This window comes from Medicago sativa, chromosome 4 (genome assembly GCF_051527215.1).
Source record: "Medicago sativa cultivar Bolivia chromosome 4, Bolivia_mono, whole genome shotgun sequence".
NCBI lineage: Eukaryota > Viridiplantae > Streptophyta > Magnoliopsida > Fabales > Fabaceae > Medicago > Medicago sativa.
The window spans coordinates 87,785,290-87,813,276 of NC_140752.1; the positions used below are offsets into that span (position 1 = coordinate 87,785,290).

Below are 27,987 nucleotides of genomic sequence, written 5' to 3' on the forward strand. Positions count from 1 at the left end.
TTCATGATATCAACCAATCAAAATGTAATATACATTGGCAATATTAAATGTCAAATAAATGAGTCAATTTTTTCTAAAAAAAAATCATACGGTAACTTTTAATACTTTTAATTTTTATTTAATTATAGACAAGATTATATTATAGGTCCTTTATCTTATTTATTTGTAACACTTTGGTCCTTTATCTTTATTTTTTCCGTTTAGGTCTTTTATCTCTCATAAAAGCACATATACATCATTTTTCTCATTTTTTTAATAAAAAATACATAATTTTTTTTTAAAAATATGTTTTTATTAAAAATGAAAAAAATCCAGAAATATGATGAAGATGTTCATCATCTTCATCTTCTTCCTTTGAATCTTTATCATCTTCATTGAATCAAAAAAATTTATACACCAATATATATCCAAATATCATGAATTAACGTTATGTTCACCTTAAATCTTCTTTTAAACATACAAATCAAAACCCTATAGAGAAAGAGATTTAGTTTCATCACAAAAAAAAAGATTTAGTTATATAAATTGTCACACCGATTATTATTATTATTATTATTATTATTATTATTATTATTATTATTATTATTATTATTATTTTCTAACTCAATATTCAAACACGGCATAAAAATAACCCCAAAATTGAGAGCAGCTTTGCCCATCAATTTTGTTGTTTCCAGAACAATCTTAACTTTCGTAAAGCCTAACCCTTCCGCCAATGACTAAGCCTCCACCATCCGCCTTGCAACATTTGTGAAATTAAGGTTTTGATTTTTGTGTTTAAAAGAAGATTTGAGGTGAATATAACATTAATTCACGATATTTGAAGATATATTTTAGTAGAATTTTTGTTGATTTAAAGAAGATGATGAAGATTCAAAGGAAGAAGATGAAGATGATGAACATCTTCATCATATTTCTGGATTTTTTTTCATTTTAAAAAAAAAGTTTTTTAAAAATTTTTATGTATTTTTTAATCAAAATGAGAAAAAAGATGTATACGTGCTTTTAAGAGAGATAAAGGAGCTAAACGGGAAAAAATAAAGATAAAAGACCGAAGTGTTACAAATAAATAAGATAAAGGACCCCTAATGTAATCTTGCCTTAATTATATTTAGGTGTTCAATTAAAATTTCACATCAAATTTCTTTCATCTGAATGTCCTTAAATTTATCAGTTACATTCATAATATTTCTTCTTCCCATTATGATTGTTCAATTTTGTCGTTCCAAACTGCCGCATTTTTTAATTTTTGTGAGAATCGTTGTCGTTCGTTTGATTCCAAATATCGTGAGAATTGTCGTTATTTCTAGAACCACGTTAGGTATGGTGACTTGATTTTTCTTTTTGATTTGATTTTTATTGGTTGTGAGGTAGTTAATTATAACAATTGAGTAAGTCACCAGTTGTACTTTGAGGACTGCTAGCAGGTGTTGTTGTTGTGATGTTGTGGGAGTTTGTTAGCATTTTTTTCGGTTGCTGCTGAAATGGTTATGTCACGAGGCTTTTGTTCTTTTGTTTGGACTTAAAGGCTTTGACTGATAGTGAGGCAGGTCTATGCGTGTTAGCAGATTTTATTAGATTGGCTGCTTAAATAAGAAAAATCAAGTCACGATACCTGACGCAGTTCTAGAAATAACGACAATTCTCACTATAATTGGAAACAGCGGCAGTTTGGAAAGACAAAATTGAACAATCAAAATGGGAAGAAGAATGAAAAAGAAACAAGAATTGATCAATAGGGAAGAATAAAGAAGAAGAAATTTGAATGAAGAAGATGTTTTTGTTCTCACGTTCGGGGTTCTGGAATGGAAGAAATTTTATGAATGTAAGTGATGAATTTAAGGACATCTAGATGAAAGAAATTTGATGTAAAATTTTATTTGTTAGAAGTCTTGTAGTGTAAATTAATTAAGATTGAACACCTTAATATAATTAAATAAAAATTAAAAGTATTTTTTTTAAGAATACTTTTAATTTTTATTTAATTAAAAGTAAAAGGTAAAAGTATTAAAAGTTACCTTATGATTAACTCTTCTATTTTTAGAAAAAATTTACTTATTTATTTGACATTTAATGTTGCCTATATATATTACATTTTGATTGGTTGATATAATGAGATAGTAATTACCCTCTAAACAAGAGAGGGTAACGTAGGCCTCACCTTATAAGTTGCATTTGTGAGATGAAACACAGCTTTAAGGTTGATTCATAAATACCGCGAAATAGAACATAATTTCATGCCACATTTTGAGATAGAACATAAGTGCTGTGACATTAAGTTGGAAATAATGCACACGTATCACGTGAATCTGGTTCGTTGTACAATATTCTAAATGATCATATCCTGGAAGCATTTAAAAATTTAAGCGTGAAAAACAACATTCTAGGTAAGTGGTCATCACGAATCGTGTTTTGCTTCATTTGGTTGACCAAACCAAGCCACGATGATGATAATTAAATCATGAGGTAATGCCAACCACTACAGTTATAAGCAAAATACTAACCCCACATTTAGTATAGATAAAAAAACGAGCTCTCCACTACTCTAAACCATCTGAAAAAGTGAAGATGAAAACCATTTTTTTTCAAGCACGCACACATATATATATTTATGTTCCTCTTTTGGCTATCTTGATTGCTTATATATAAATAAGTATGGATTATCAAAACCAAAAGAGCAACAAGAACAAACACAGAGAGAAACTTATGATGAAGAATAGGTCAAAATTTGTTGGAGTGAGACAAAGAGCTTCGGGGAAATGGGCAGCAGAGATAAAAGACACATCAAAGAACATTAGGATGTGGCTTGGTACCTATAAAACTGCTGAGGAAGCTGCTCGAGCTTACGATGAAGCTGCTTTTCTCCTTAGAGGTTCAAACACTCGTACCAATTTCTCTACTACTCATTCCATCCCTACCAATTCTCCAATATCTCTCAAACTCAAAAACCTCCTTCATCGTAAATCCATCTCAAATCAAAGTCAAAGTAAAAATCAGTGCACTTTGATGAGTTCCTCTTTACAAGGTGCACCTATTGATAATAGCATCATGGTAATGGAAAATGAAAACAAATCTTCATGTAGTAGTGAAGAGTCAAAGTCTTTGTTTTGGGTTCAGAACCAATTAGTATCTGAATATAATCCTTATGGGGTGGATATCAATATGATGAACTGCTCAATGGGTATTACACCAAATACATTACAGATTGATTATTCTTGGCCATTACCTCAACAAAGGATTAACGAGTTACCAACACTAAATGATAGTGAGAACGTGAATGAGTGCTATGTGGATGGTACATATGAATCTAAGTATGAATATGATGTCAATTATCCTCTTTCCCACTTGTTCTGTTTTACTTGAAAATTCTTGGAAAACTATGCTTTGTAATTGATAATAGAATTGATGGTCCTTATATACTCTTTAGTTTGTAGTATAGCGTTACACTATTATCTTGTTTCCATGTCGTATTCCTTGTCAGGATAAATAAAGAGCACATTTTTATTGATTCATCTTCAAAACACACTTGTACAAAATCCATCGTATTTTGTTATAAATTATGTGCAAAGAAACCATCATGCTGTAAAATATTTTTTTGAGAGGAACATACTGTAAAATATGTCTTTCAGGTGTCACAGTCATTAAATAAATCAATGATTATCATCAAATAGATAGATAAATAGGTAAAGGTGTTCAAAACCACAAGGAGTTGACCAGTGACTAAGGAGTTATGCTTCTTAAATTCCACCTAGTTGAGGTGTGATTTATTTCTTAAAAAACAAAGGACTAGATATATGTTTTTTGTACTTTATTTATTTTATAAGTACTCATGAGCCTTGAGGACAACAAGGAAATATTTTTTTAAGTCTTAGAAATTCGCAAAATGCTAATTTGGTCACTTAAATTAAATTAATATTGACGAATGTTTCATCAAGACATATTTTAATGGAAACACAAAATTAGGAAATTAGGAGACCAAATGTCATTTTGTGAATTTGAGATTAGATTGATGGAACCTTATAATTTAAAGGCAAAAGTGCTTGTTTACTATCAAAACTACTTATCGATTTGGCCAAATTACATCAACATCAATGGAAAAAATCAGAATCCACCACCTTCTACTTTGTGTTGTATGTACCGGCCAAACTGCTGACAAAACAAAAAATGGTAGTCTTACTCTTAGCCACTTGTATTGTCCTGCTCTGTTTTTGAATCAGACACATCAAAAGTAAATTTTGGATTGTAATCGAAGCCAACACCAATTAAAGGAGTATTGGCTGGCCTGCCAAAACTCAAAGGAGTATTTTGGCCATCTAACTGATAGGTTTGAGATTTAGCATTCGGTGAAGTCAAAAATATCCATGCTTGCTTGGAATGGGGCCAAAGACTTGCCGAGCATCTAAGCATCATCATCCTGCTTAAAAGTTTTTTAAAAAGTTTGATCACAGGGAGATAGATCTTTGTTACATAAATCACGTTGAAAGTCTTTTTTTTTTGACAGAATCACGTTGAAAGATATAACTTTTTTTTCGTGATCAACGCTCAAAATTGTTATCGACTTGGGTGAACAAATACTTGGCAGAAGCTTTAGTTGAATTTTCATGCAGTGGAATGATATAATCTCGGTAATATTGTAAGTGCACAAGCTTGAGCTTATATAATCAAACTCTAAACTTAGTCTAAAGCTCTAATCCTTTTGGCGTCATTCATACATTACTTTGAAAGAAGCTCAAGTATTGACGAGAGCTCATATTCACTTCAGATATTTGTGTCAACTATGATTCACTACTAGTAATTCACTTGTCCTAAGTAATTACATTTTGATCAAAATCTTTCAATTTGCAATTCACTTTCATATTTAGGCCATAACATAATGAGCGCAACTACACTACGTACTTTCCATTTAAGGCATCGCTATAGAAACGTCGATTATGAGGGTTGTGTAAGAGAAGTATTCACAGCTGTAGTACTGAAATCATCTCTCTAGAACACTAAACTGAATACAAAAAAAACTGCAAGCGGCAATCAATTACTAAAAGATTAGATTGCGTACGCGTACTGCAAGAGGCAATAAATTCAGTGTTGGCTTCACCTTGACTTCCTGACTATCTAAACAAAAACAAACTGGATATTTATGACCTTTGTTTCCCAAATAAAGGGTTGCTAAAAAAGAGACCGCATACTGTATACTGTTAATATTGTGAGAATCAAAACGAAAATGTTGTCGGAACAGACAGTAGGCATGAACAAAAGATAATGAACATTTGACATTAACAATTCTAAATGCATAATTGTGCTGTAAACAACAGATCCTACAACAAAATTAGACGCATACTGATTACCATTTCACAAGTTTGAATGATGGAACTATATCACACTGGAAATAAAAGAACAATACGAGTGGAGGGCAATGTAACAAAGCATTACCCTCTTTTTGCTTGAAACAATCAACTGTAAGAAAAATGTCTTGAACTTATACAATAGGACATCAATAATCCTCTCCTTCCTCATCATCTTCTGCTCCCTCAGCACCAACTTCTTCATAATCTTTCTCGAGAGCAGCAAGATCTTCACGGGCTTCTGAGAACTCCCCTTCTTCCATGCCCTCACCGACATACCAGTGGACAAAGGCTCTCTTGGCATACATCAGATCGAACTTGTGATCAATGCGGGAGAAGACCTCCGCAACAGCAGTGTTGTTACTGATCATACACACAGCTCTTTGCACCTTAGCAAGGTCACCGCCAGGAACAACTGAAGGAGGCTGATAGTTGATACCACATTTGAAACCAGTTGGGCACCTGTCATACATTATAATATGAACAATGTTATAGAGAATATCACCATAAGAGAAATTAGTAGCCCAGATCACATTAAGTCCTAGTAACAAGTTGTGAATTGTTGCTAAAGAAAAAAAATTTGATTATTTCAAATCAGTATTATTAGTTGCTATAGTTTTTCAAGCTCTTAATTATTATGCTATCTTCCAAATTATCTACCCTTATAAAATATGCAGCTACGGATAATTCTAAACAGATCAGAACATGCAATGCGAGACAACACCGTCATTCTACAAATAGTTATTGAAAGAGTCGTTACCAGTCAACAAACTGAACAGTCCTCTTTGTTTTGATGGTGCCAACAGCAGCATTGACATCCTTTGGAACAACATCACCACGGTACATCAAACAGCAAGCCATATATTTCCCATGCCTTGGATCACACTTAGCCATCATACTAGCAGGCTCAAACACAGCATTGGTAATTTCCGGCACAGATAGCTGCTCATGATAAGCCTTAGCAGCAGAGATAACAGGTGCATATGACGAAAGCATGAAATGAATACGAGGATACGGCACAAGATTGGTCTGGAACTCAGTAATATCAACATTGATAGCACCATCAAACCTCAACGAGGTGGTGAGGGATGATATGATCTGTGATATCAACCTGTTCAAGTTGGTATAAGTTGGCCTCTCAATATCAAGAGATCTCCTACAAATGTCATAGATCGCCTCATTATCCAAGAGCACCGCCACATCAGTGTGCTCAAGAAGAGAATGTGTCGATAGAACACTGTTGTATGGCTCCACAACAGCAGTTGAAACCTAGATCCAAAAATAACAATTCACCATTACAAACAGAAAAACCAATCCACCACTATGATCTATACATCAATCAACACCAATATTTACATCAACATGATTTAAACATTGCAATAACAATAACAGTATTAAAGATCTTGAATGTTGTACCTGAGGGGAAGGGTAGATGGTGAATCCAAGTTTGGATTTCTTTCCATAATCAACAGAAAGACGTTCCAAAAGAAGTGAACCCAAACCTGAACCGGTTCCACCACCAACAGCGTTGAAAACCAAAAACCCTTGAAGACCGGTACAGTTATCAGCCAATTTCCTAACACGATCCAAACACAGATCTACAATTTCCTTGCCAACTGAACCACAAAAAAAGAACAGAAAATCAATAAAAAGCAAGAAATCTCGAAATTAGGGTTAGGGTTTGAAAAAGAAACTGACCAGTGTAGTGTCCTCTAGCGAAATTGTTAGCAGCGTCTTCTTTGCCGGAGATGAGTTGTTCAGGGTGGAAGAGTTGTCGGTAGGTACCGGAACGAACTTCATCGATGACGGTGGGTTCGAGATCTACGAAGACGGCGCGTGGAACGTGTTTGCCTGAACCAGTTTCGCTGAAGAATGTGTTGAATGCATCGTGTGCTACTCCAACGGAAGAATCACTGTAATAAAATGAATCAAATCAAATAATCATAAGATTCACAAATTAAAAAAACTTTAGGTTAAAAAAAAGAAATGAAATAAACTAACCTAGGCATCATGCCATCAGGCTGAATGCCATGTTCGAGACAGTAAAGCTCCCAGCAAGAATTACCGACTTGGATTCCGGCTTGACCGATGTGAATACTGATAATTTCTCTCATTTTTTTCTTTTTTGGATCGAGATTTGAAATTTTAGAAAGAAGAAGTGGTTAGAGAGAGTGAGAGAGAAATGAAATGAGAAATGAGAAATGAGAAGGGTTTTGAATCGTGTGTAGTGAGTGAGTAGTATTAGTAGTAGTAAATTAAGGAGTGTGACAAATCAAATCAGATGGTGCACATGTTAGCGTAGCGTGGGGTGTAGGATAAGATAAAGCGGGAATTGATAAGGGTTTAGAATCCGGGTCGCATCGCTGGACCCTTTGGTGTGCCAGCCTAGCATCGACCCTTCTCTTCTCCAATCATCACCGATTTAACTCTGTCCCACCACCATATGCTGGCTAGTGCATCTTGATCTAAGTTTTTCTTTATTTTTTTGATCCATAATTAACTCTTTATTTGTTTTTGGTAAAAAGGTTAATTTAGTTATAATAAAAAAAAAAAAGTTGTGTAGGTAGCACGAAATTGCTGTTAAAAAAAAGAAGAATGGGTGAGGCTACTTTTTGTTGATTATTTCTCTTTTTGGTGATTATTGAAATCATTCTATTTTGTTTTGGGAATTATTTCTACTTTTTGAAATATCATCCATAGATTTTTTCTTCAAATGGCAAACTCAAATAGTGTCTAAATTAAATATAGAGATATACTATTTAAACAATCATTTTTTTTTGTTTGCATGACAACTAAAGATATAAAGGATAATATAGATAGAAGTATTGCTAACTAGTGCTCTCAAGGCAACTCAAATGTATTATTGCATAAAAAATAAACGAGATTAACCCCTATTCTATTTTGAATAAAGGCTTAATTGCTACGTTAGTCCCTTAAGTTTTTTTTTAGTATCGCTTTGGTCCCATAAGTAGTAAAAAGCTCATTTGAGTCCTTTAATTTTATTTTCGTTACACTTTTTGGTTCATTCCGTCAAGGGGTTAACCTCAAATGTCTTAGATGGACTAACATTATAGATGGTCTAAACCTCGTTAATTTTTTAATCTTTTTTTTTTGACAGTAAAAATGCTTCATTCAATAAATTAAGCCACAAGCATTACAGATAGATTGACACAGTTGAATTGGGGCATTCCCCATCCATTGTTGAAGGACAAATTTTAAATAAAAACTAACACACAGACACACATAGTTGACAATACACATAGCTTGTTCAAAAGCCAAAAGAACATAACCAATCCAAGAACAACAAACTAGCATCCGCTCATTCAATCTCTTACGAACCCGTACTTTGGCAATATAAGAATGAGAATCCACAGTCTTTTTCCCAATCCAGTTACAGATAATTTCTTTGACTTGTGTTCGCACAATTCGACTATCATTGGTCTCAAAATTGTCCAATTTTATCGGATGTTTGAAAGTAGGTTGCTGATTAGAGAGTTTGTTGTGATGGGAGTCAGTCTCATAAGCTTTTTCAGTCACTATGGATTGCCAAGGTACACCAACTAACTTGTTCCAAAAAAACAGAATCCTTTTGAGGCATTTTGACAAACACCAATAGTGCATCCTTAAACCACAAAAAGAAAAGACACATACTAGAAATAAAACAAACACCAAAAGCCTGATTTGAAGGGGCCAAGAGCAACAAACCGTGGAACCACCATGGTGGCTTCGGAGATGGACGGATGAGTGCCAAAAGTGAAGGTGTAGCAACATTAACGGAGGCATCAATTTTCTCAAGATTCTCATAGTTCGGTGGCGGTGGCTCAGGTGGAGGTCGCGTCGTTGAAAGAGGAAATTCGTGTTCAGCTTGCGGTGGGCAGAGAAGATCTCCTCTTGAGGTCGTCTCCACCATCTGATCTGGCCTTTTGTTATGGATGTCGAAAAAAGGGAAGATGGAGGTCGTAGATGATGTTGGTGGAAGGGTCGTGGTGAGATGGGGTGGTATCAGGTTGAGGTGTGATGGCAGTGGAGTAGTTATGGGGAAACAGGGCCTTGAGAGGAAGGGGAAAGGACTAGGATCACCTAGGTGCAGCGAACCATATGGTCGGGGAAGACAGATCACAGAGATCTGGTCTGATTCGCCGCCGCTTAACCAAGGAGAAACCCTAGTTTGGGTGGCTGAATACATGTTAAGTTTAGAGAGAGAAGGTCTACCTTCTCTCTAAAAACACATGGGGAGTTTTGATACATATGTGAAGTGTTAATTTTTTAATCTTAACCGTTGAATCTATTTGTTAAAACATAAACCATTGAATTTTGGAGGTTTATTGTAAGTAATAGAAAGGAAAAAAAACCACAATTCCCTCCTCCAGCCACCCCATTCTCTTCTCCTCCAGCCACACCATTCTCTTCTCTTCTTCCTCCTTCCCTAATCCAAAAATTCTGCTTCCTGAAACTAAAATCCATCTCAATTCTTATTATTTAAAAAAAAATTGTCCAATCCCTCTAACAGAATCATCACCAACAATTTCTTATTCTCTTGTTCCCTTATCTCTTGTTCCAATTGATAAATGGTAACTAAAAAACACAAATCTCGGACCCATTCATCAATTCCCCAATTTTTTATTCTTCAAAAAGTTCAAACTTTCTTTAATGTCGTTGACGTTCAAGAAACATAGAAGAATGAGGTTTCTTTGGTTGATTCAAACAGAGGGGATATTGGAATTTGAGGACAAAATTGCAGTGTTATTATTGTTCCAGATACAAAAATTGCAGTGTTATTCGATTGATTCCATGTTAGATCTGAATTGCAGATGATGAGGGTGTATTTATTTGATGAGTTAAGCATTTAACTTTTTTTTTGTGGGTATGTATGAAGGTCTATGACAATTTGTTGAAGATGAATTTTTTTTTCTAAGTTTTTCTAGGTTTGTTTGTTGTGGAAGATGAAGATCAAGAAGAAGAGGAGTGAATAACAGGAAGAAACAGACTAAGATTTTTTCTAACGTTTTTTGAATTTAATCTAACGGAAGGGACCAAAATATGTAACGGAGATGAAATTAGAAGACTGAAACGGAATTTTTATTACCTATAGGACCAAAACAATACTAAAAAAATACTTAAGGGACTAAAATAGCAATTAAGCCTTTAATAAATTAACCATTACACTGGTTAACATGACCCTTATTTTAAATACGTGTTTGATTTGTTACTCTAACAAAAAATATTGTTGCGGATTCGTCTGGTATAATTCTAACAACACATTCTTTAATACACTTTTTTATCTATAAAAAGAGAGTTTGTTGAAAATAGAACCTCATTTTTTTTTGTCAGGTAGTTTAGTGGTTAAAATTCATCTTTTTTCAAGATGAATAAATGGGGTGTCCTGGGTTCGAACCCCGGTCCCTGCATATAACAATACACGTCCATGCTAACTGAGTTATGCTCACGGAGACAACCACATCTTTTTCTTTTACTACCAAATATAGAACCTTATTGTCCTCTATAATGTCCACCGTTGTTTTAATTTTTTTGGAAAATGAAAATGGATTTTGGTGGAGCATTGCGGCCATGTGATGCGTCCATAACTTAACTGTGATTTACAATTATGAAGACAACGAGACAAACTAAAGTGCCTCCACTTTTGTCAATGCTTCCAAAATATCTTCACTTCTTCAACTTAAATACCATCTTCGGTAAAAAATGAAAAACTCAAATACCAACCTCTTTTCTTTCATACAGCATACTAATGGTGTGTGTTTACTTTAAACGTAAATAAAAGCATGCGTGCCAATTGCATTTTTCTCTAATTCTTTTATAAATATTATCCTCTCAGTCTCAATTTAATAATCCCGTGATTTATCTCGGTTAATAGGAATATTACATATTATATGTAGAGATCGGAGTTCGAATCTCGTACACCACACTTCTCCACGTTTAAAAAATGTGAAACCACTAGGCTATTAACAAAAAAAAATACAATTAATTATACGAGAAGGAAAAAAATACAATTACTTTACAAAATTTCTTTTTATTAGTAGTATGGAAAAAATAAATTACAAGAGTGTTTTTTTCGACAAAATAAATTTACAAGAGTTGAAAAGAATATAATCAGAGTATAATATGAAAAATAAAATTAAGGATTATTATAGTAGTTTTTAATCCATGTAATACGAGTCAAACCTGGTTTAACTGATATTGGTAAAACTTGTCAAGATATTGAACTTATCTAAAACTATAAACATTCATATATTTTAAATCAGTTTTTCTTCCTCATTTTTTACAAACAAAAAGAGTATTAACATATAAAATTATTTTTACATTGCACTCTTGCATTGACAACAAAACTACTAATCAAATAATAGACACAGATTAGGAAATCAAGTAGGGTTTCTTTCGAATGAGAAAGTTTCATATTTAAGTAACTAGTCATTGCACCCGTGCTGCCGCATGGGTCATACAAATTGCATATGTGTAAATCCTAAAAGCAAATTTTAATAGTAAGTATCAAACCTTGAAGGTACATCTTAGTGATCACACATCTCTCTGTTGTTATGGATAAAATATGAAAATAAAACTGTATTAATCTAAGAAAATAATGTGTTCTCTATGTATAATCTTATATGCTATATGTGTGGGATATATGAACTTCTTTTTGAGAAAACATATCAACCAATTTACGGACCTTCCTTAAAAAAAAACCAATTTATGGACCGAAAATGTATACCCAAACACAAAAAATAAGGAAAGGAAAGTAAAAGGAGAACCACATCACCTTAACAAAGCAGAAAAGCATAAATGATCATGGTAGTAGAGTTGGGCAATCATGCATATATAAGATAAGTTGGGGCAAGATTTTATTGAAAAAAATTAAAACGTTCATTTTTAGAGTTTTCAATCTAATGAATGGAACTTTTTTTGGATATCATAATCATTTTAATCTTCTTATCATGTTAGGATTGTCTTTTCCTAAATTTTCTGACAATTTGATTAGTGTATACGTTTTTTTATTTATTTTATGTGGACATATGGATTTAATTATTTAATAATTGTAGCATACATATTTTTCTTTGAGGTATATAGTACTAACTGTCAAGTAAGTCTTTGTTTTCTCCTTTCATTTTGTGTGACATGCAGAATGGGAAGTTCCTTTTTTTTTCAATAGTGGAGGAAACTATTCAATTTGATAATTAATTAATTCTTTAATTCTTCAAAGATAATTGGAAAGTCAAGTTGATAATTAATAGTGTAAATTTTTTTTAGATGTACAAATTCAAAGATATATAAATATATAGAAGATAGAGAGATAGATGTGTAACTTGGATCATATCCTTTAACCTTCTCTATATATTGTTTTTAGAGGCACTATTCTTTATTCATCTCAATTTTATCTATCTTTATCTTAATTACACATACACAATGTTTATCTCTATCATTATACTTGGACTAATATGTTTATTATTATTTTTATACGAAAAAATGGTAGACACTTGTCTTCACCTTTATAAAAAAAAACAGTATTATTTATAAATATACCCCTTATTTATATTACCAATTTGTATTAATTAATAGCCAAAAAATAAAGAGTAAAAAAGAGAAGAAAAACTATAACACCAAATTGAAGAGGAATCATCCAATAGTTTCATGGAGAAAGTGACGATAAACAACCATTTTTAATAAGCTTCTTCCTCACCATCAATGATGCAACAAAATAAAAAATAGAAGCGTCATTTATCCTAACTCACAAAAAAAATCAAAAATTCACATACACATTAAGGAATAAAAAAATATATAAAAGAAAGTTCGAAAAATAGAGTAATAAACATTTGAAGCTTAACTATTTGATCAATCTAAGAGTAACTTGACTCCCTATCAATTATCATATTATAGAAACCAATTAATAATCAAGAGATAAGAGAAAAATTGTACCTACACTAATGAATAAATCGTCATATAATTAATACCTAGAAATATTGAAAAATGGATTCAAATCCAAATCCAACACCAAAACTCACTGGTTTCTAGCTTTCATCTTTTGCTGCGAATCAAGACTACCACCACCACATAGTATTATTAGAATTGTGAATATTGTTATTTCCTTTCATATTTGAAGCTTTATGTCTCCTCATGTAGCCACTTAAAGCTTGTCCTATTGCAAACTCCAATCCACAAATAGAACACTCTTGTTTTAGACTTTGATAATCAAAAGATGAAGAATAAAAGTGAGTGGAAAAACAACAATACAAAATTGAAGATAAACTATCCAATTGTTACTTGAAAGTGATGATGAACAAAACCCAAAATATGATGCACAAAATCACATATTTATACACAATGTTTTCAATGTAGAAACTAAAAATATTGAGATCATATTAGTGGTTCTATATATAATGAGTGAGTGTATGGTCATAATTAAAAAATGAGTTACGGAATAAATAAAAAAAGCAGTTCAAAGGTTGTGATAGAAATGAGTCCATCCATCCATAATCCATAATAAACATGTAAAGAATGTGTGAAGGAGGTATAACGTAAAATGAAACAAAAAGCATAACGTCAAATTAAAAGTTAATTGTACCTTGTATTACTTGACCTTGTGTATTCTTTTTAATTGTTGATATCAACTGCTGTATTAATTCATTGTTGGTTTGTTCATGATATGCTATTCATTCATTTCAATCATAATGTATTAGTGGAAGCGATATTATAACACTAAAACAGCTACTGGTCAAGTGGTTAAAGTGCTTGGATGGAGGCTATGGGTTGCGAGTTCAACTCCCCGCAGAGACTTTTTTCATAAAGATTTTTTAAACCTCTCAAAAAAGGCAGGATTAGGTTTAGGGTTTCATAATGAGCATGCATTATGAACCTTAGTATTATATATTAAGATATGATATTTTTGTAATTTTTTAATAATTTAGTAAAGGGTAGAGATATATGCATGTACATATGTATACTGTTACCACCTCCGCCTTCACATACACGATCTAACATGTAGTCGAAAAATCTATTTATTGTACCCACAACTCCTCTCCTCGTTTACGTGGCAAATTTAATACTATAGATACTTGTCCTGTCTAATTTTTCCCCAACTGCGAAGAACAGTTGAAGACGAAGGTTGAAGAAGTGGAGGTTGAAATGCAATGATTAAAAATGATTTACTGAAAGAGATGAAGCGAGAAAGTTTGGAATGCGATTTGCACAAGCAAGAGAGGTTGGAACACGATTTGCAGAAACGAGAAGTTGGAAAGAAGGACTTTCAATTTTAGGAGCGCATAAGGAATATGTAAGCTAATGATATCTAGTTGCATACTCAGTCTATATTTAGGATAAAAAACAGAAAAGACAAATAAAATAGGATACATGATGTGATTAGCATATCATATCCTGTTGATACATCAAATGATATATTAAAAATATGATATGATAAAATTATCACACCATATCTCTTTATCCTACGTACCAAACTGATCCTAAAAGAAAAAGTAACTTGGTAGGGACTAAGGTCCTTATGGCTCATGAGTCATAGGGAGCTTCACTCTTAATTCTTATTAATGTAAAAAAAAAAAACATTTTTATTAAACATTTCAACATTTGCAAGTATATTGTTTATTTTTAAAAAATACCTAGTTTATTGAAAGAAACTAGAGACCAATCATGGCCAAATCAATCACAAATTGACATAAAAGAAATTAAAAGACATCTTCTATCCACACCCGGTCTAAATTGAATAAATGAAATACAGCTAAAAAAATCGACTAATATATTGCAATCTCTCTTTGTACAATAAATCTCTAAAGTTATCAAGTTGGGCTAATCAATGATGGGAATGGGATCATGAAGCATATAGCCTCTTTAAACTTTATTTCATTTGAAGCATGAAGCAACATCTCCTTAGAGAGCTTGCAAAATGAGTCTTGAGATTAACACTTATAAATTTCGCAAGAAGACGCAACAAATTTTTAAGTTTATAGAGGAAAACCTTACAACTTTTTTTCTTTGAAGGGAACCTTACGACTTATAAGCTCATACGATCAAAATAGGCTTATTTGGTTTCCTATAAGCTTAAAACCTATTTTAGCTTAAACATTTTTGAGAAACTACTTTAAGTAACATTTGAACTTACAACTAATCATTTCCCTGCTTGATTTAACCATTTGTATCTTGTTCAGAAAAAAAAAATTTAAAAATATATATTTTTATGTCATTCATTTTATATCCCCCAGCTAGTTCAAACATTAACTTTATCAAACACTGGAAAATTCTATAAGCCAACTTATCCGTTATTTTCTATATAAAAAAAAAACAACTTATCCATTATCATCAATCGAATATGAATCATCTTCTTCACTTTTTGCTCTTTCCCTCTCCTAACACTATCCCTCTCTCTCTCTGAAACTCAATCTCTGTCTTCATTAAAAAAAAATATAATCAAGCGAGACAATAAGATTAAGAGAGATAGAGAGTTAAGAGGGAGAATGATAGAAAAATGAAGGAGATGATCCAATTTAACCACCTACCAACTATCTTAACTATGAAAAAAGCTACCAACTATTTTATTCACTACGAGCTATAAAATAATTCACTATTTTTTATTTTTCACCAAATAAAGCCATTGCCCATTGTTTATGAAACAATATTTGCATATTAGAAATTAATATGATTATGATTATGAAAAAATCGTATACAGGTCCTCTCCTAAAAAAAGAGAAAATCATATACAGGTCCTCAATAGTAGACTACTTATGTTTTTCTTTTCATATAATGGCAATATAATTTTTTTATAGAATAAATTTCGGGTGAGGAGAAGATGCCTCTATCTAAAATAGAGAAGACATTCATACTCAAAGAACACTTAAATAAATATTTATATTTATCTTCCTCGAGAAAAACCAACAAGACTTAAACCGGAACCTCCAAATCCAAGACTTGATAATATAATAACTTTGTTATCTATATTATCTCGTTTATGAAATACACACACTTTTATCTAATTTTTTTTAACAATTTATCTCAATTTCTCATATACTTCAATTTTGTAAAAGAAAATATATATTTATTTTTTTAAACTTATTTTTCAAAAAAGAAAAAAGAAAAGAAAACAAATAAAAATTTGAATCGTCTAAATTATTTTGAGTTGGATTATAATATATACCATATTTAAAATTCAAAATTAAACTCTTAAACTAATTGGATTTGGATGATGATAAAAAATAAAAGATAACATAACTTTTCGTTTTAATTAATAACTTTGAATGAAAAAAAGAGAGAGGGAAATTCTGTTGAGAAATAGAAAACCCTAATAAATAAATGGCTATAAATACCAAGTGAGGGGATGTGTTGAATCACTCTCCACCAAACCAAAGAACTACTGTTACAGGTCTGTACAATACATTGCCTTCAATTATTTTTTTTGTAGATATTTATTTTTTCGTACATTTGTTTTAAAGATAGATATATGCCTCTAATTAGTAATATTGATTTGACAAGAAACTTGCCCATTTGTTTGTGACCTAATAATCAAAAGAAAAAGAAAAAACGAAGAAGCAACGCATGTACCAATTTAGTTTGTGATGATGGGTTAAAGTTAACGTGATAAATAGAAAAAACATTACGAAACTTAGATTTATATAGTTCTATTGTATTTTCCAAAGGCCAAATACGAAACCTGTCGTTTTATGCCTTCTCTTGCGGGTAAAGCAAAGTAAACTCAACCGGTAATGATATCAAATAGAATATCCGTGTCGGTTAGGGTCGTTTATCTCCGCTCAGGTAAGTCACGAGGCATGTGTTGTGTTAAGGTTGAGTTCGACTAGTGCCCTAAACGCTAAACCCTAAACGTAAATATTTTATAAGTGTTCTAATATTCAATTTCACTAGTTTCACTAAAGCACCACCCCACCCTAGATTTTCTCTATCAAAAAATTGCTAATATTCAATTTCACTAGTTTCTAATCACTTTTATTGTAAAGAGGTTCTAATTACTTTCTTCTCAAATTAACCCTCCTTCCCAATTTTATTGTCATTCCTATTCTATTCTATGCCTAGGTAAGGATAATAATAACATTAAGGATATGCTATATTATTTCTTTGTGAATACATTATGATGTAGTGCCCGTTTGGTTCAGCTTTGAATATAATTGATTCTGAGAGAATTGATTCTGATAAAATTGATTCTGACAGAATTGATTCTGAGAGAATTGATTTATGTTTGGATATAATTATGTATAATTGATTAAACAAAATGATTTATGTTTGGATGCAATTATGTAGAATTGCTTTTGAATGTATAATTACTAAAATAGACATAGCTAAAGGAGAATTGATAAAGAATGAGAATTGATAAAGGACAATAAAGTAAAATAACATGTTGGAATAATAAAATATACAAACCTATACACGTTGTTCAAGGAGAATTGATTCTAGAAAAGCTAGAAGCTAGGATTTGTAGCTTCATGGAGAATTACTTTTGGAGGACAAAAGCAATTCTGAAAAGCTGAACCAAACACGTTGTTTTTGGCTAGAATTGCTTTTGGCACTGTAGAGAATTGATTTTGGACTAGAATTGCTTCTCAGAAGCCAAACCAAACAGGCCCGTAATATGATTATGGTTTTAAAACCTCGGATGTATGATCTATCCACGTCCTCAGTTTTTTTCTTTTTCCTAAATAAAAAAAAAAAGTAATTTGATAAGATTAGATTTGAATTCATACATTTTATTGTTTTCAAAATTGGATTTTGCAGAGCTTTTACTTGAAGCTTACATCACCTGAGGGGATTCTTGGTCTTTGGATTTGCTTTTGTGTCTCGAGGAGAATTCAGATTCTTTGAAGAAAGTTGAATTGTGTGGTATGAATGTTTTTCTAACTCTTTTGGAATCAATGATTTGGTTTATTTGTTATTGGTTGTGTGTTCTGTAGCTAAGATCAGGGAATAAGAAAGATAAAAAGTGTATATTTTTTTTTTAATATTTTAAGAAGAAAAGAAGCATTCAATAAGAGACATAGTGACATCAAAAGATCCAAACCTAGATTTAGAAATAGCAACTAAGAATTGATTCCAACCTTCTTTATATGGCAATATAAAGTACCAATAATTCACCTTTATGAATCCAATAGTGTTAATTTTGCTTAATATATTGTGGTGAACTGGTGATGTTAATTTGCAGGGAAAAATGGCAAAGTTAGTTGAACCTCCTTACAGAATTAAGCCAAAGGGAAAGCATTATTATAGAATATCAAAAGCATTGTTTGAGGTTGATATGAAGTATGTTCCAATTAAGGCTATTGGCAGAGGAACATATGGTGTGGTGTGCTCATCCATCAATAAAGATACTGATGAGAAAGTTGCAATTAAGAAGATTAGCAATATATTTGATAATTGTATTGATTCAGTGAGAACTTTAAGGGAGATGATGCTGCTTAGAAATATTCGACACGAGAATGTGATTGCTTTGAAAGATGTTATGATGCCGGTAAATAGAACAAGTTTTAAGGATGTCTACTTGGTTTATGAACTCATGGAAACAGATCTTCATCAGATTATCAAGTCTACTCAGCCACTTTCTAATGATCATTGCAAATATTTTTTGTTTCAGGTACCAATTAGTCTGTTATGATAAAAATAATCAAGTCATTGTGAAAACAATAAAAAAAACTTGTTATGAACTAAATTGTAATACACATTCTCAGCATTTTTTGAGCTTGAGTATTATGGTGATCAGCATTGATAATAGAAACAGTAATTTACTAGTAGAATGCAATTAATCTGTCCTTTATGAATTTTAAATATTTGCTTAATTCAGTTAACCTTTGAAGTGTATACTCTTATTCTAGCTACTACGTGGTCTTAATTATATTCACTCTGCAAAGATTCTTCACCGAGATTTGAAGCCTAGTAATCTGCTTGTCAATAGCAATTGTGATTTGAAGATATGTGACTTTGGTCTTGCCCGAACCAATGGAGTTTATGGCGAGTTTATGACGGAGTATGTTGTCACGCGCTGGTATCGTGCTCCCGAGCTTCTATTAAGTTGTTACAATTACGGAACCTCCATCGATGTGTGGTCCGTAGGATGTATTCTTGCTGAGATTCTTGGTAGAAAGCCAATCTTCCCCGGAACTAGTAGTTTGGATCAACTGAAACTAATTGTAAGTGTTCTTGGGAGTCCGCATGAATATGATCTCGAGTTCATTGATACTCCAAGAGAGAGGATGTTTATCGAATCATTTCCTTATACACGGGGGGTACACTTCTCTAATCTATTCCCAGAAGCGGATCCATTAGCAATAGATTTGTTACAAAAAATGCTTGTGTTTGATCCAACTAAAAGAATTACTGTCTCAAAAGCACTTCAACATCCATATATGGCTGATCTATATGATCCATGGTGTAATCCTCCTGCCGAAGTCCCTATAAATCTCGACATTGATGAAACTTGGGGCGAACAAATGATTAGAGAAATGATGTGGAATGAGATGCTACATCACCATCCTGAAGTTGCTTATGCCAACGCATAAGTGGTAGTGTTTCTAATTCACAGTTTTTATATAGGAGTGATTTTGTTTTTTAATAGAGAGGCTTCAACCCGAAGTGCTTATAGCTACCAGATTTTTGCTTGTACCATGTTACTTTATTTAATGGGCCCTTTGTGCTATTCCCTCCCATATTGATAATGACATGTTTTAGTCTTTGGTTAAGGTTGAATTATTTAATGATGATCAGCAGTTTCTTTAAATTTGACAAATGAGCACTTGGTCACACTAGTTTGTTTCATTTTGTTCCAGAACGATGAACATTACAGCCATGATTCTACTATGCATTAAGTGAAATGAGGTTTTTAACATACAATTTGTTCTCAAAATGTTGTCAAAATTGAAGGTGAAGGATGATATTAAATAACACAAATAAGAGTAAAACTGGTATTGATGATGAGAGCCAATGTCAATTCATTTTTGTCAAATGCATATTGAGACTGATTTGCACTTCTTTTACGTTTGCAGTTTTTCAGCACAAGTTTGGGATGAAGCATACAAACAACGTATTGGAAAACACAAATTCGATAACATACAACTAGACAAATACTACTTGATAACACCATGTCCTCCCCTAGCACCCCCTATACACAAACCCTCCCTGAGCTTCAACCACGATCTGCTCCAAATTCTTGCCATAATGTATGCTTCACTTGGTCACTAGCCATTATACCCAAAATTCTGCTCTTTTCCCAACAGAAATTGCTCGCTCCCAACTAAAATGACTATAATGCCCCTGCGTGAGTTAACCCACGCTAGTGTAAATCTCTGTGTAAATATCTGCGTGAGTTAACTCACGCAAGAGTATTTTTGGAATTTCAGTTGGGAATGAGCAAAATGTGTTGGGTAAAGAGCAGAATTCTTATACCCAGGTAGGTCTCTTGTGCAGCCTAACTGTGGGCCCATGTCTCCATACTGCATGTCCTATTCATGTTCACCAACTATCTCATCAAGGACCTTATGTTCAGGTAGCCTAGGAGGATCTTCCACAGGTGTAGGCAGCAAGTACGGATGTGAAATCCTAAAATACCACCTCATGTATGTGTATGCTGTCTCGATACCATGTTGGACATTAGTTCCTAAGTCTTTAACAGACAACACACAATCAAGAAACTAGGTATATGACTCAGACACCTACTGTCGTACATGTAGTAGGCACAATGCATAGCTATGACCCGATCCAGGTGTGCTCTATAAGGATTTGTGACAGTGAGACACTTCCCAGATACAAAAATCATAACACTCGAGTGTCGTTCCTCCATGCATCCTTGCCAATAATCTCGGGGCTCGACTCCCTCAAAGTGTTGAAATATCCATGTTTGCATCAACACATACTAATCAGTAAACAACACATAATATAACATGTTTAACATTTACGTAAATAAAAATTTCTCGATTATACATGTAGTATTGTCATGTATCCATAAGCTTCATGTACAAGTGAGCTAGGACAACAACTGCCCATGCAAAGTCACTGACCAACTTGAGGTCACAAAAGTACCGCATATATGTTACATTAAGATAAGGGACACTCTATTCGATAAAGAGTGTGACGACTACCAAGTACAACAACTAAATCGTGACAACCTGATCTCGGTTCAACTACATCTCCTCTTCATCACCCTCCACCTCAATTGCAGCAGCTACATCCAGACGACTTTCGAATTGTGTAACCAGGTAGCTGAATTGTGCATGTGCCCCGTTCGTGTGCTCCACCTCATAGTCCGCCTTCTTCAGATCAACACTTATCAATTCAACCATCAGCTCTGTTGCATCACTTATGGACATAGGACCACCGTGGTCCAGGAGAAGACCCTCAATGGGCATATGCAGGAAACAAGAGACATCATCTAGAGTCACTATCATCTCCCCAATCGAAAGATGGAAGTTCAATGTCTCCTCGTGCCACCTCTCAGTAAATACTGACAGTAGGTCGTGATCAACTGTGTCATAGTTGACACGCGTAAACATGTAAAGACCATTGTTTTTGATGGTATGTCTAAACCACGACTCACTCAACCTTTACTCATTATTGTCACGCAACTTCTTCAGCTTCTTCCCGCTGTTCTCAAATTTGTGTTAGAACTGCAACAAAGATAATATTATCTTAAATTGGACATATAAACACAATCCACAACAATATAGAGGAGAAACGATTCACAACTATTGATTTTTTTTTGAAAACAAATAAAAATTATTTATTAAATTGACTTGTTATACAAATTTTTACAACTGGGTATCTCCTCCATCTAAAGAGAGTTGGGCTTGTAAAGAGCTAGGTGAGTTAAGTTATGGGCCTGTACGTTGTCCCTACTCCTAGTGAGATTGAATGCGCACTTTCTAAAATTCCTCTTCAAAGAAGCGATATGAACAACATTGAACACTATATAAAAAACACTTATTTTGACCTTATATAAAAAAACATTTTGTTTTGGTGTAATACATTTTCTTCCATTTTTTTCTCCACTTAATTATTTTTTTTACCATTTTATCGTTTCTTGTCAAAAAAAAAGTGAAAACATGGTCACATTAGTGTCTATGTTAGACTCAATTTTTATCTTTCAATTATACCTTTAATTTAAACTATTCAAAATATAATCTTTTGTATAAAATTATTTAAATCTTTGATTAAAAAATTAGTTAAATTCCATTATAATAGGAGGGTTCCACTATAATATAAACAATATAAGTTAAATCTTTAATACATTATTTTGGTATGATAGGTGGGTAGGAGATGTTCCTTTGTGTAGTAGGTTTGCTCGCTTATTCAATCTAGCGACGGATAAGCTGATCACAGTGGCGGAAATGTTTTCTCTTGGTTGGGAGGTAGGTGGTGATGCTTGGAGTTGGCGGAGACGTTTGTGGGCGTGGGAGGATGAGTTGGTAGAAGAGTGTAGGGTTTTACTTGATACTGTTATTGTGCAAAATAATGTTTCTGACAGGTGGCAGTGGGATCCGGATATTCATGGCGGTTATACAGTGAAAAGTGCGTATCAGATTCTGACATCTACGGTCTTTTCTACTCCTGCTGCAACGGACGAACTAGTATGACACAAACAGGTTCCTTTGAAGGTTTCCATTGTGGCTTGGCGTTTGTTGAAGGACAGGTTACCTACTAAAATCAATTTGCAAAGGCGTGGCTCTCTGCAGGATGCGGCTACTACGTGTGTAGCGGGGTGCGGTTTTGATGAGACGGCTTCTCATTTGTTCTTGCATTGTGAGGTCTTTAGCTCTTTATGGCAGCATATTAGGACCTGGATTGGTGTGTCAGGAGTTGATCCTCAAAACATACACGATCATTTTTACCAATTCATACATTCCACAAGTCACTCAAGTGCGCGTAAGTCGTTTCTTCAATTGGTTTGGCTTCTTTGCATTTGGCTGGTTTGGACTGAACGAAACAACATGTTATTTAACAACGTTGAAACATTTGTTATTCAGCTATTAGAAAAAGCAAAATCACACTCGTTCTGGTGGCTAAAAGCTAATAATATCTCTTTTGTGTATGGTTCACAAAGATGGTGGTCGGACCCTCTTCTTTGCTTGGGTATCGACTGATTTTTCTTGTAAATTCTTTGTATGACACTTTGTTTTCCGGGGTGTTTCTCTTAGTACACCTTGTACTAACGAGTTAGCACCGCCGTTGTTATTATATTCCATTTTGAGTTCTTCAAAAAAAAAAATACAACGAAATATGATAAAATTATCATACAATTGATGCCCGTTCTTACTTTTCACTCTCGCTAGTGTATATAATATAATAGGAAAATAAAATAAGTTTTGGTTTGAATGAAGAAAAGAGAGGGAAATCCAGTTCTCAATTTTTCATACACAAAAACCTAAGATCTATTCTTTCAGGTATGCGCAATACATTTTGTCAAAAAAAAAAAGGTATGCGCAATACATCGCCGTCATATTTTTTAGATGGAAAATGTTACTTCTCTAGAAAAATAGCATCAAGAATTTTTCAAGACACAGTTGGCAAGTTTTAATTGCATGATTTATTTGTTCACTTCCTATTTTTCAACCACACCTCCTTGAATTGTGACAAATAGTGCATTGTGATTGACTGCTCTTTATTCTTGAAGAATTCTTGATGTTATTTTTCTAGAGATATAGCATTGCTCTTTTTAGATATACATTTTTTCGTTCAATTTTCTTCTTAGATATTTGCTACTAACTATTAATATTGATTGTAACCAAAAAAAAAACTATTAATATTGATTTCTTTTAAAAAAATACTATTAGGGTGTTTTTGTTTCAAGTTTACCAAATTTATTCTTAAGAATAACATTCCTTGAACATAAAGATGGGAATTTTATTTCAAGGTATATAGAAAAAAGATGTTTGTTTAACATTATAATATTTCCGCGAACCATAAAAATAGGGATTATAATAGGTAATTACATATGAAATTATTCTCATCTTCATGGGAACTTTATTCCCACCCTTTTCTTTGGGAAAAATTTTCTATTTCCAAAAACTTTTTATATCAAGAATAAATTTAGTAAACTTGTAACAAATATAGACATGCATCTTTCTATCTTTTTATTTCCGAATCTACGAATATAACTTGAAACACATGTACATATTGATTTGAGTGGAAACTTGGCAATTTGTTTGTGACCTAATCAAAATAAAAACGAAAAACGAGGAATCAATGCATGAACCAATTGGTTTGTGATGATGGGTTAAAGTTAACGTGACAAAGAAAAATTCTCATGCATTTTCCAAAGGCCGAATACGAAATCTATCGTTTTATGCATTCTCTTACGGGCAAAGCAAAGTAAACTCAGCCAATAATCATTTCTTACCAAATAGAATAGCCGAATAATAGTGCAGTGTGGGTTAGGGTTGTTTATCGCCACTCATGTGAGTCATGAGGCATGTGTTGCGATGAAGTACACATATTCCTCGTATTAGGTGTGCTCCGCTGTTGGATAAGTATGGTGTGACATGATACTGACACCGACACATATGATTACATCAAATTATGTTATTTCTTTAAATTATCGATGTCAATGTGTGCGTCATATCTGATATCCGTGTCTGAGTATGTGTTTCAATGTCTTAAGATTTGAGTTCGCCTAGTCTACTAAATCCTAAATGTAAATATTTTTGTAAGTATTCTTTAAACCCTGTAGTCTTTTCAGTTTTGGACTAGATCGTCATCCTCAACATAGATTTTTTGTATAAAAAAAATGCTAATACTCCATTTCACTAGTTTCTAATTTTTTTTTCATAAAGAGTTTCTAATTATTCTCTTCTCTCATACACCCTCCTTTTCAATTTTATTGTCATTCCTATTATATTCTATGCCAAGGTAAGGATAATAATAATCATTTTGTCAAAAAAAAAAGGTAAGGATAATAATAAATAACAGTAAGGATATGCTATATTATTTCTTTGTGAATACATTATGATGTAATTTGATAAGGATTTAAAACCTGTATAATGATCTATGTCATGTCCTCAGTTTTTTCTTCTTGATAGAAGAATGTAATTTTATAAGATTAGATTTGAATTGATACATTTCATTTTTTTGGTAATAAGATAAGATCAGGTTTGAATTAACACATTTTATTGTTTTTTTACAGAATTTATTCCATTTCCTGAGTCCATTCCGTTATCCATTTCATTTTAAATTGAATTTTGCAAAGCTTTTACTTGAAGCTACATCAGCTGAGGGATTCTTCTTTGGATTTGCTTTTGGTGTCTCGAGGCAACAGAGAAAACTTGGATCCTTTAAAGAAAGTTTAATTTTGTGGTATGAATGCTTTTTTATTATAACTCTTTTACAATCAACCTGATTTGGTTTCTTTGTTTTTGGAGTGTTTTTGAAGCTAAGTTCAGGGAATATGAAAGATAAAAATGACTTCTGTTTTTTGAATATTTTAATAAATAGGCTTACCCAAAATAATGGGTTAAGAGAGGCATAAGCTTAATAAAGGGACAAAGTGACGTCAAAAAATTAAAATCTAGATTTGGAAATAAGAACTAAGAATTGATTCCAACCTTCTCTTACATGGCAATATAAAGTTTCAATAATTCACTTTTATGCATTCAAGTAAGTGTTAATTTTGCTTAACACATTGTGGTGATGCTAATTTGCAGGTAAAATGGCAAAATTAGTTGAACCTCCTTACAAAATTAAGCCAAAGGGAAAGCATTATTATTCAATATCAAAAGTATTGTTTGAGGTTGATATGAAGTATGTTCCAATCAAGGCTATTGGCAGAGGAGCAAATGGTTTGGTGTGTTCATCCATCAATAAGGATACTAATGAGAAAGTTGCAATTAAGAAGATTAGCAATATCTTTGATAATTGTGTTGATTCAATGAGAACTTTAAGGGAGATGATGATGCTGCTCAGAAATATTCGACATGAAAATGTGATCGTTTTGAAAGATGTTATGATGCCGGTAAATAGAACAAGTTTTAAGGATGTCTACTTGGTTTATGAACTCATGGATACAGATCTTCATCAAATTATCAAGTCTACTCAGCCACTTTCTAATGATATTTGCAGATATTTTTTGTTTCAGGTACTAATTAGTCTTGTTATGATATTTCAAATATTTGCTTACTTTACATATCCTTCTGATTGTTACTAATCATTAACTCTTATTTTAGCTACTCCTAGGTCTCAAATATCTCCACTCTGCAAATGTTCTTCACCGAGACCTGAAGCCTGGTAATCTGCTCGTCAGTCGCAATTGTGATTTGAAAATATGTGACTTTGGTCTTGCCCGAACCAATGGAGTTGATGGCGAGTTTATGACCGAGTATGTTGTCACACGCTGGTATCGTGCTCCCGAGCTTCTATTAAGTTGTTACAATTATGGAACCTCCATCGATGTGTGGTCCGTAGGATGCATTTTGGCTGAGATTCTTGGTAGAAAACCAATCTTCCCTGGAACTGATCGTCTAAACCAACTGAAACTAATTGTAAGTGTTCTCGGGAGCCCGTATGAATCTGAACTTGACTTTATAAATGATCTAAGAGCTAAGAGGTTTATCGAATCATTGCCCTATACAAGGGGGATACACTTCTCTCAGCTATTCCCACAAGCGGATCCATTAGCCATAGACTTGTTACAAAAAATGCTTGTGTTCGATCCAACTAGAAGAATTACCGTCTTAGAAGCACTTCAACATCCATATATGGTTGGTCTATATGATCCAGGGTGTAATCCTCCTGCTGAAGTCCCTATCAATCTTGACATTGATGAAAATTGGGGTGAAGAGATGATAAGAGAAATGATGTGGAATGAGATGCTACATTACCATCCTGAAGCTGCTTATGCCAATGCTTAGATGATTTTGCTTCACATTGTTTGTCTTTAGGAGTAGTTCTATTTTTCAATAGAGAAACTGCAATCAGAAGTACTAATAGCTACCAGATTTGGTTTGTTACTTGCATCAAATTGCTTTATTTAATGGGTACTTTTTTTTTACGGGACATTCCCATTTTGATAATGGCATGTTGTAACTTGTATATAGCATTATAGCCATGTAACTGTTTTGGTCTTTGGCTAAGTTTGAAATATTCAATGCTTATAAGCTGTTTCCTTAAATTTGATCACACTAGTTAGTTTCATTTTGTTCAACTTCCAGAATGGTGAACATTACATCCATGTTTGTTGGTGGTTGGGCATTAACTTTTCAATTCCTTAGAATTGTTACCCTTTTTTTTATAGTTTTGTTCTTTTAGACGACAGTTTGGGCTCTAATTGAATTTCTGTTATTTGATGTATATGAAACCTTAGAAATATGAAATTATCCTCTCAAATCTTGTTGCATATTTCATTTTCCTTTGAGATAAATTTAAGACTCTGATCTGGAATTGATTTTTGGTGAGATGTGAGATAAATTATGGTCTTATCTATCTGAATGGATTATCAGTCCTGTAGGTGTATGGTCACAACTCACAAACACAAATGATTTGAATTTAGACACACACAATTAATAAAAAAATCTAAAAAAAAAATATATATAATATCAATAATAAAAAATGATTTTGCTCTTGTACTTTTTATCGATTGTGTGCATGCTCAAATCCAAATTATTTATACTTGTGACCATATAAGTCTTTCTTCACATTGGTTGCATTTCTAACC

General features: G+C 32.9%; 5 protein-coding genes across 8 annotated transcripts; 3 read left to right on the forward strand and 2 right to left on the reverse strand.

Annotated features, from left to right (window-relative positions):
- The first annotated feature begins 2,521 nt into the window (after nucleotides 1-2,521).
- Nucleotides 2,522-3,508, forward strand: LOC146933306 (ethylene-responsive transcription factor ERN3). Its single transcript, XM_085705103.1, has one exon. It carries the CDS (start codon nucleotides 2,656-2,658, stop codon nucleotides 3,361-3,363), a length of 708 nt encoding a protein of 235 aa, XP_085561229.1. The 5' UTR covers nucleotides 2,522-2,655; the 3' UTR covers nucleotides 3,364-3,508.
- A 1,735-nt stretch (nucleotides 3,509-5,243) lies between these two features.
- On the reverse strand, nucleotides 5,244-7,554 carry LOC146933307 (tubulin alpha-5 chain). The gene is made up of 5 exons (XM_085705102.1): nucleotides 7,341-7,554; nucleotides 7,038-7,252; nucleotides 6,756-6,955; nucleotides 6,100-6,608; nucleotides 5,244-5,801 (listed from the first exon to the last, which is right to left on the reverse strand). The coding sequence occupies exons 1-5, from the start codon at nucleotides 7,451-7,453 to the stop codon at nucleotides 5,489-5,491; spliced, it is 1,350 nt and encodes a 449-aa protein (XP_085561228.1). The 5' UTR covers nucleotides 7,454-7,554; the 3' UTR covers nucleotides 5,244-5,488.
- Nucleotides 7,555-16,988: 9,434 nt separating this feature from the next.
- Nucleotides 16,989-20,070, forward strand: LOC146933308 (mitogen-activated protein kinase 7-like). Of its 4 annotated transcripts, none has more exons than XM_085705105.1 (4): nucleotides 16,989-17,105; nucleotides 18,078-18,182; nucleotides 18,502-18,930; nucleotides 19,169-20,070. In XM_085705105.1, exons 3-4 carry the CDS (start codon nucleotides 18,508-18,510, stop codon nucleotides 19,850-19,852), a joined length of 1,107 nt encoding a protein of 368 aa, XP_085561231.1. In that variant the 5' UTR covers nucleotides 16,989-17,105; nucleotides 18,078-18,182; nucleotides 18,502-18,507; the 3' UTR covers nucleotides 19,853-20,070. The 4 variants fall into 4 exon arrangements, with proteins under 4 accessions (XP_085561231.1, XP_085561230.1, XP_085561232.1 ...); XM_085705104.1 differs by having other exon boundaries at nucleotides 17,062-17,381; XM_085705106.1 differs by lacking the exon at nucleotides 16,989-17,105 and adding an exon at nucleotides 17,937-17,960.
- A 1,399-nt stretch (nucleotides 20,071-21,469) lies between these two features.
- On the reverse strand, nucleotides 21,470-21,838 carry LOC146933309 (uncharacterized). Its single transcript, XM_085707827.1, has one exon. The coding sequence runs from the start codon at nucleotides 21,836-21,838 to the stop codon at nucleotides 21,470-21,472; it is 369 nt and encodes a 122-aa protein (XP_085563953.1).
- Nucleotides 21,839-25,342: 3,504 nt separating this feature from the next.
- LOC146933310 (mitogen-activated protein kinase 7-like) lies at nucleotides 25,343-27,444 on the forward strand. Its single transcript, XM_085705108.1, has 3 exons — nucleotides 25,343-25,634; nucleotides 25,982-26,412; nucleotides 26,501-27,444. Exons 2-3 carry the CDS (start codon nucleotides 25,987-25,989, stop codon nucleotides 27,182-27,184), a joined length of 1,110 nt encoding a protein of 369 aa, XP_085561234.1. The 5' UTR covers nucleotides 25,343-25,634; nucleotides 25,982-25,986; the 3' UTR covers nucleotides 27,185-27,444.
- Nucleotides 27,445-27,987: the final 543 nt, after the last annotated feature.

Excerpts from the sequence above, each read along its gene's own strand:
- LOC146933306 (XM_085705103.1), top strand. The coding sequence starts at position 2,656 with ATGGATTATCAAAACCAAAAGAGCAACAAGAACAAACACAGAGAGAAA.
- LOC146933307 (XM_085705102.1), bottom strand. The coding sequence starts at position 7,453 with ATGAGAGAAATTATCAGTATTCACATCGGTCAAGCCGGAATCCAAGTC. Across the intron at positions 6,956-7,037 it reads CGCTAGAGGACACTACACTG|TTGGCAAGGAAATTGTAGAT; the intron begins GTCAGTTTCTTT and ends TTTGTGGTTCAG. Across the intron at positions 6,609-6,755 it reads CCATCTACCCTTCCCCTCAG|GTTTCAACTGCTGTTGTGGA; the intron begins GTACAACATTCA and ends TTTTGGATCTAG.
- LOC146933308 (XM_085705105.1), top strand. The coding sequence starts at position 18,508 with ATGGCAAAGTTAGTTGAACCTCCTTACAGAATTAAGCCAAAGGGAAAG. Across the intron at positions 18,931-19,168 it reads GCAAATATTTTTTGTTTCAG|CTACTACGTGGTCTTAATTA; the intron begins GTACCAATTAGT and ends CTCTTATTCTAG.
- LOC146933309 (XM_085707827.1), bottom strand. The coding sequence starts at position 21,838 with ATGTTTACGCGTGTCAACTATGACACAGTTGATCACGACCTACTGTCA.
- LOC146933310 (XM_085705108.1), top strand. The coding sequence starts at position 25,987 with ATGGCAAAATTAGTTGAACCTCCTTACAAAATTAAGCCAAAGGGAAAG. Across the intron at positions 26,413-26,500 it reads GCAGATATTTTTTGTTTCAG|CTACTCCTAGGTCTCAAATA; the intron begins GTACTAATTAGT and ends CTCTTATTTTAG.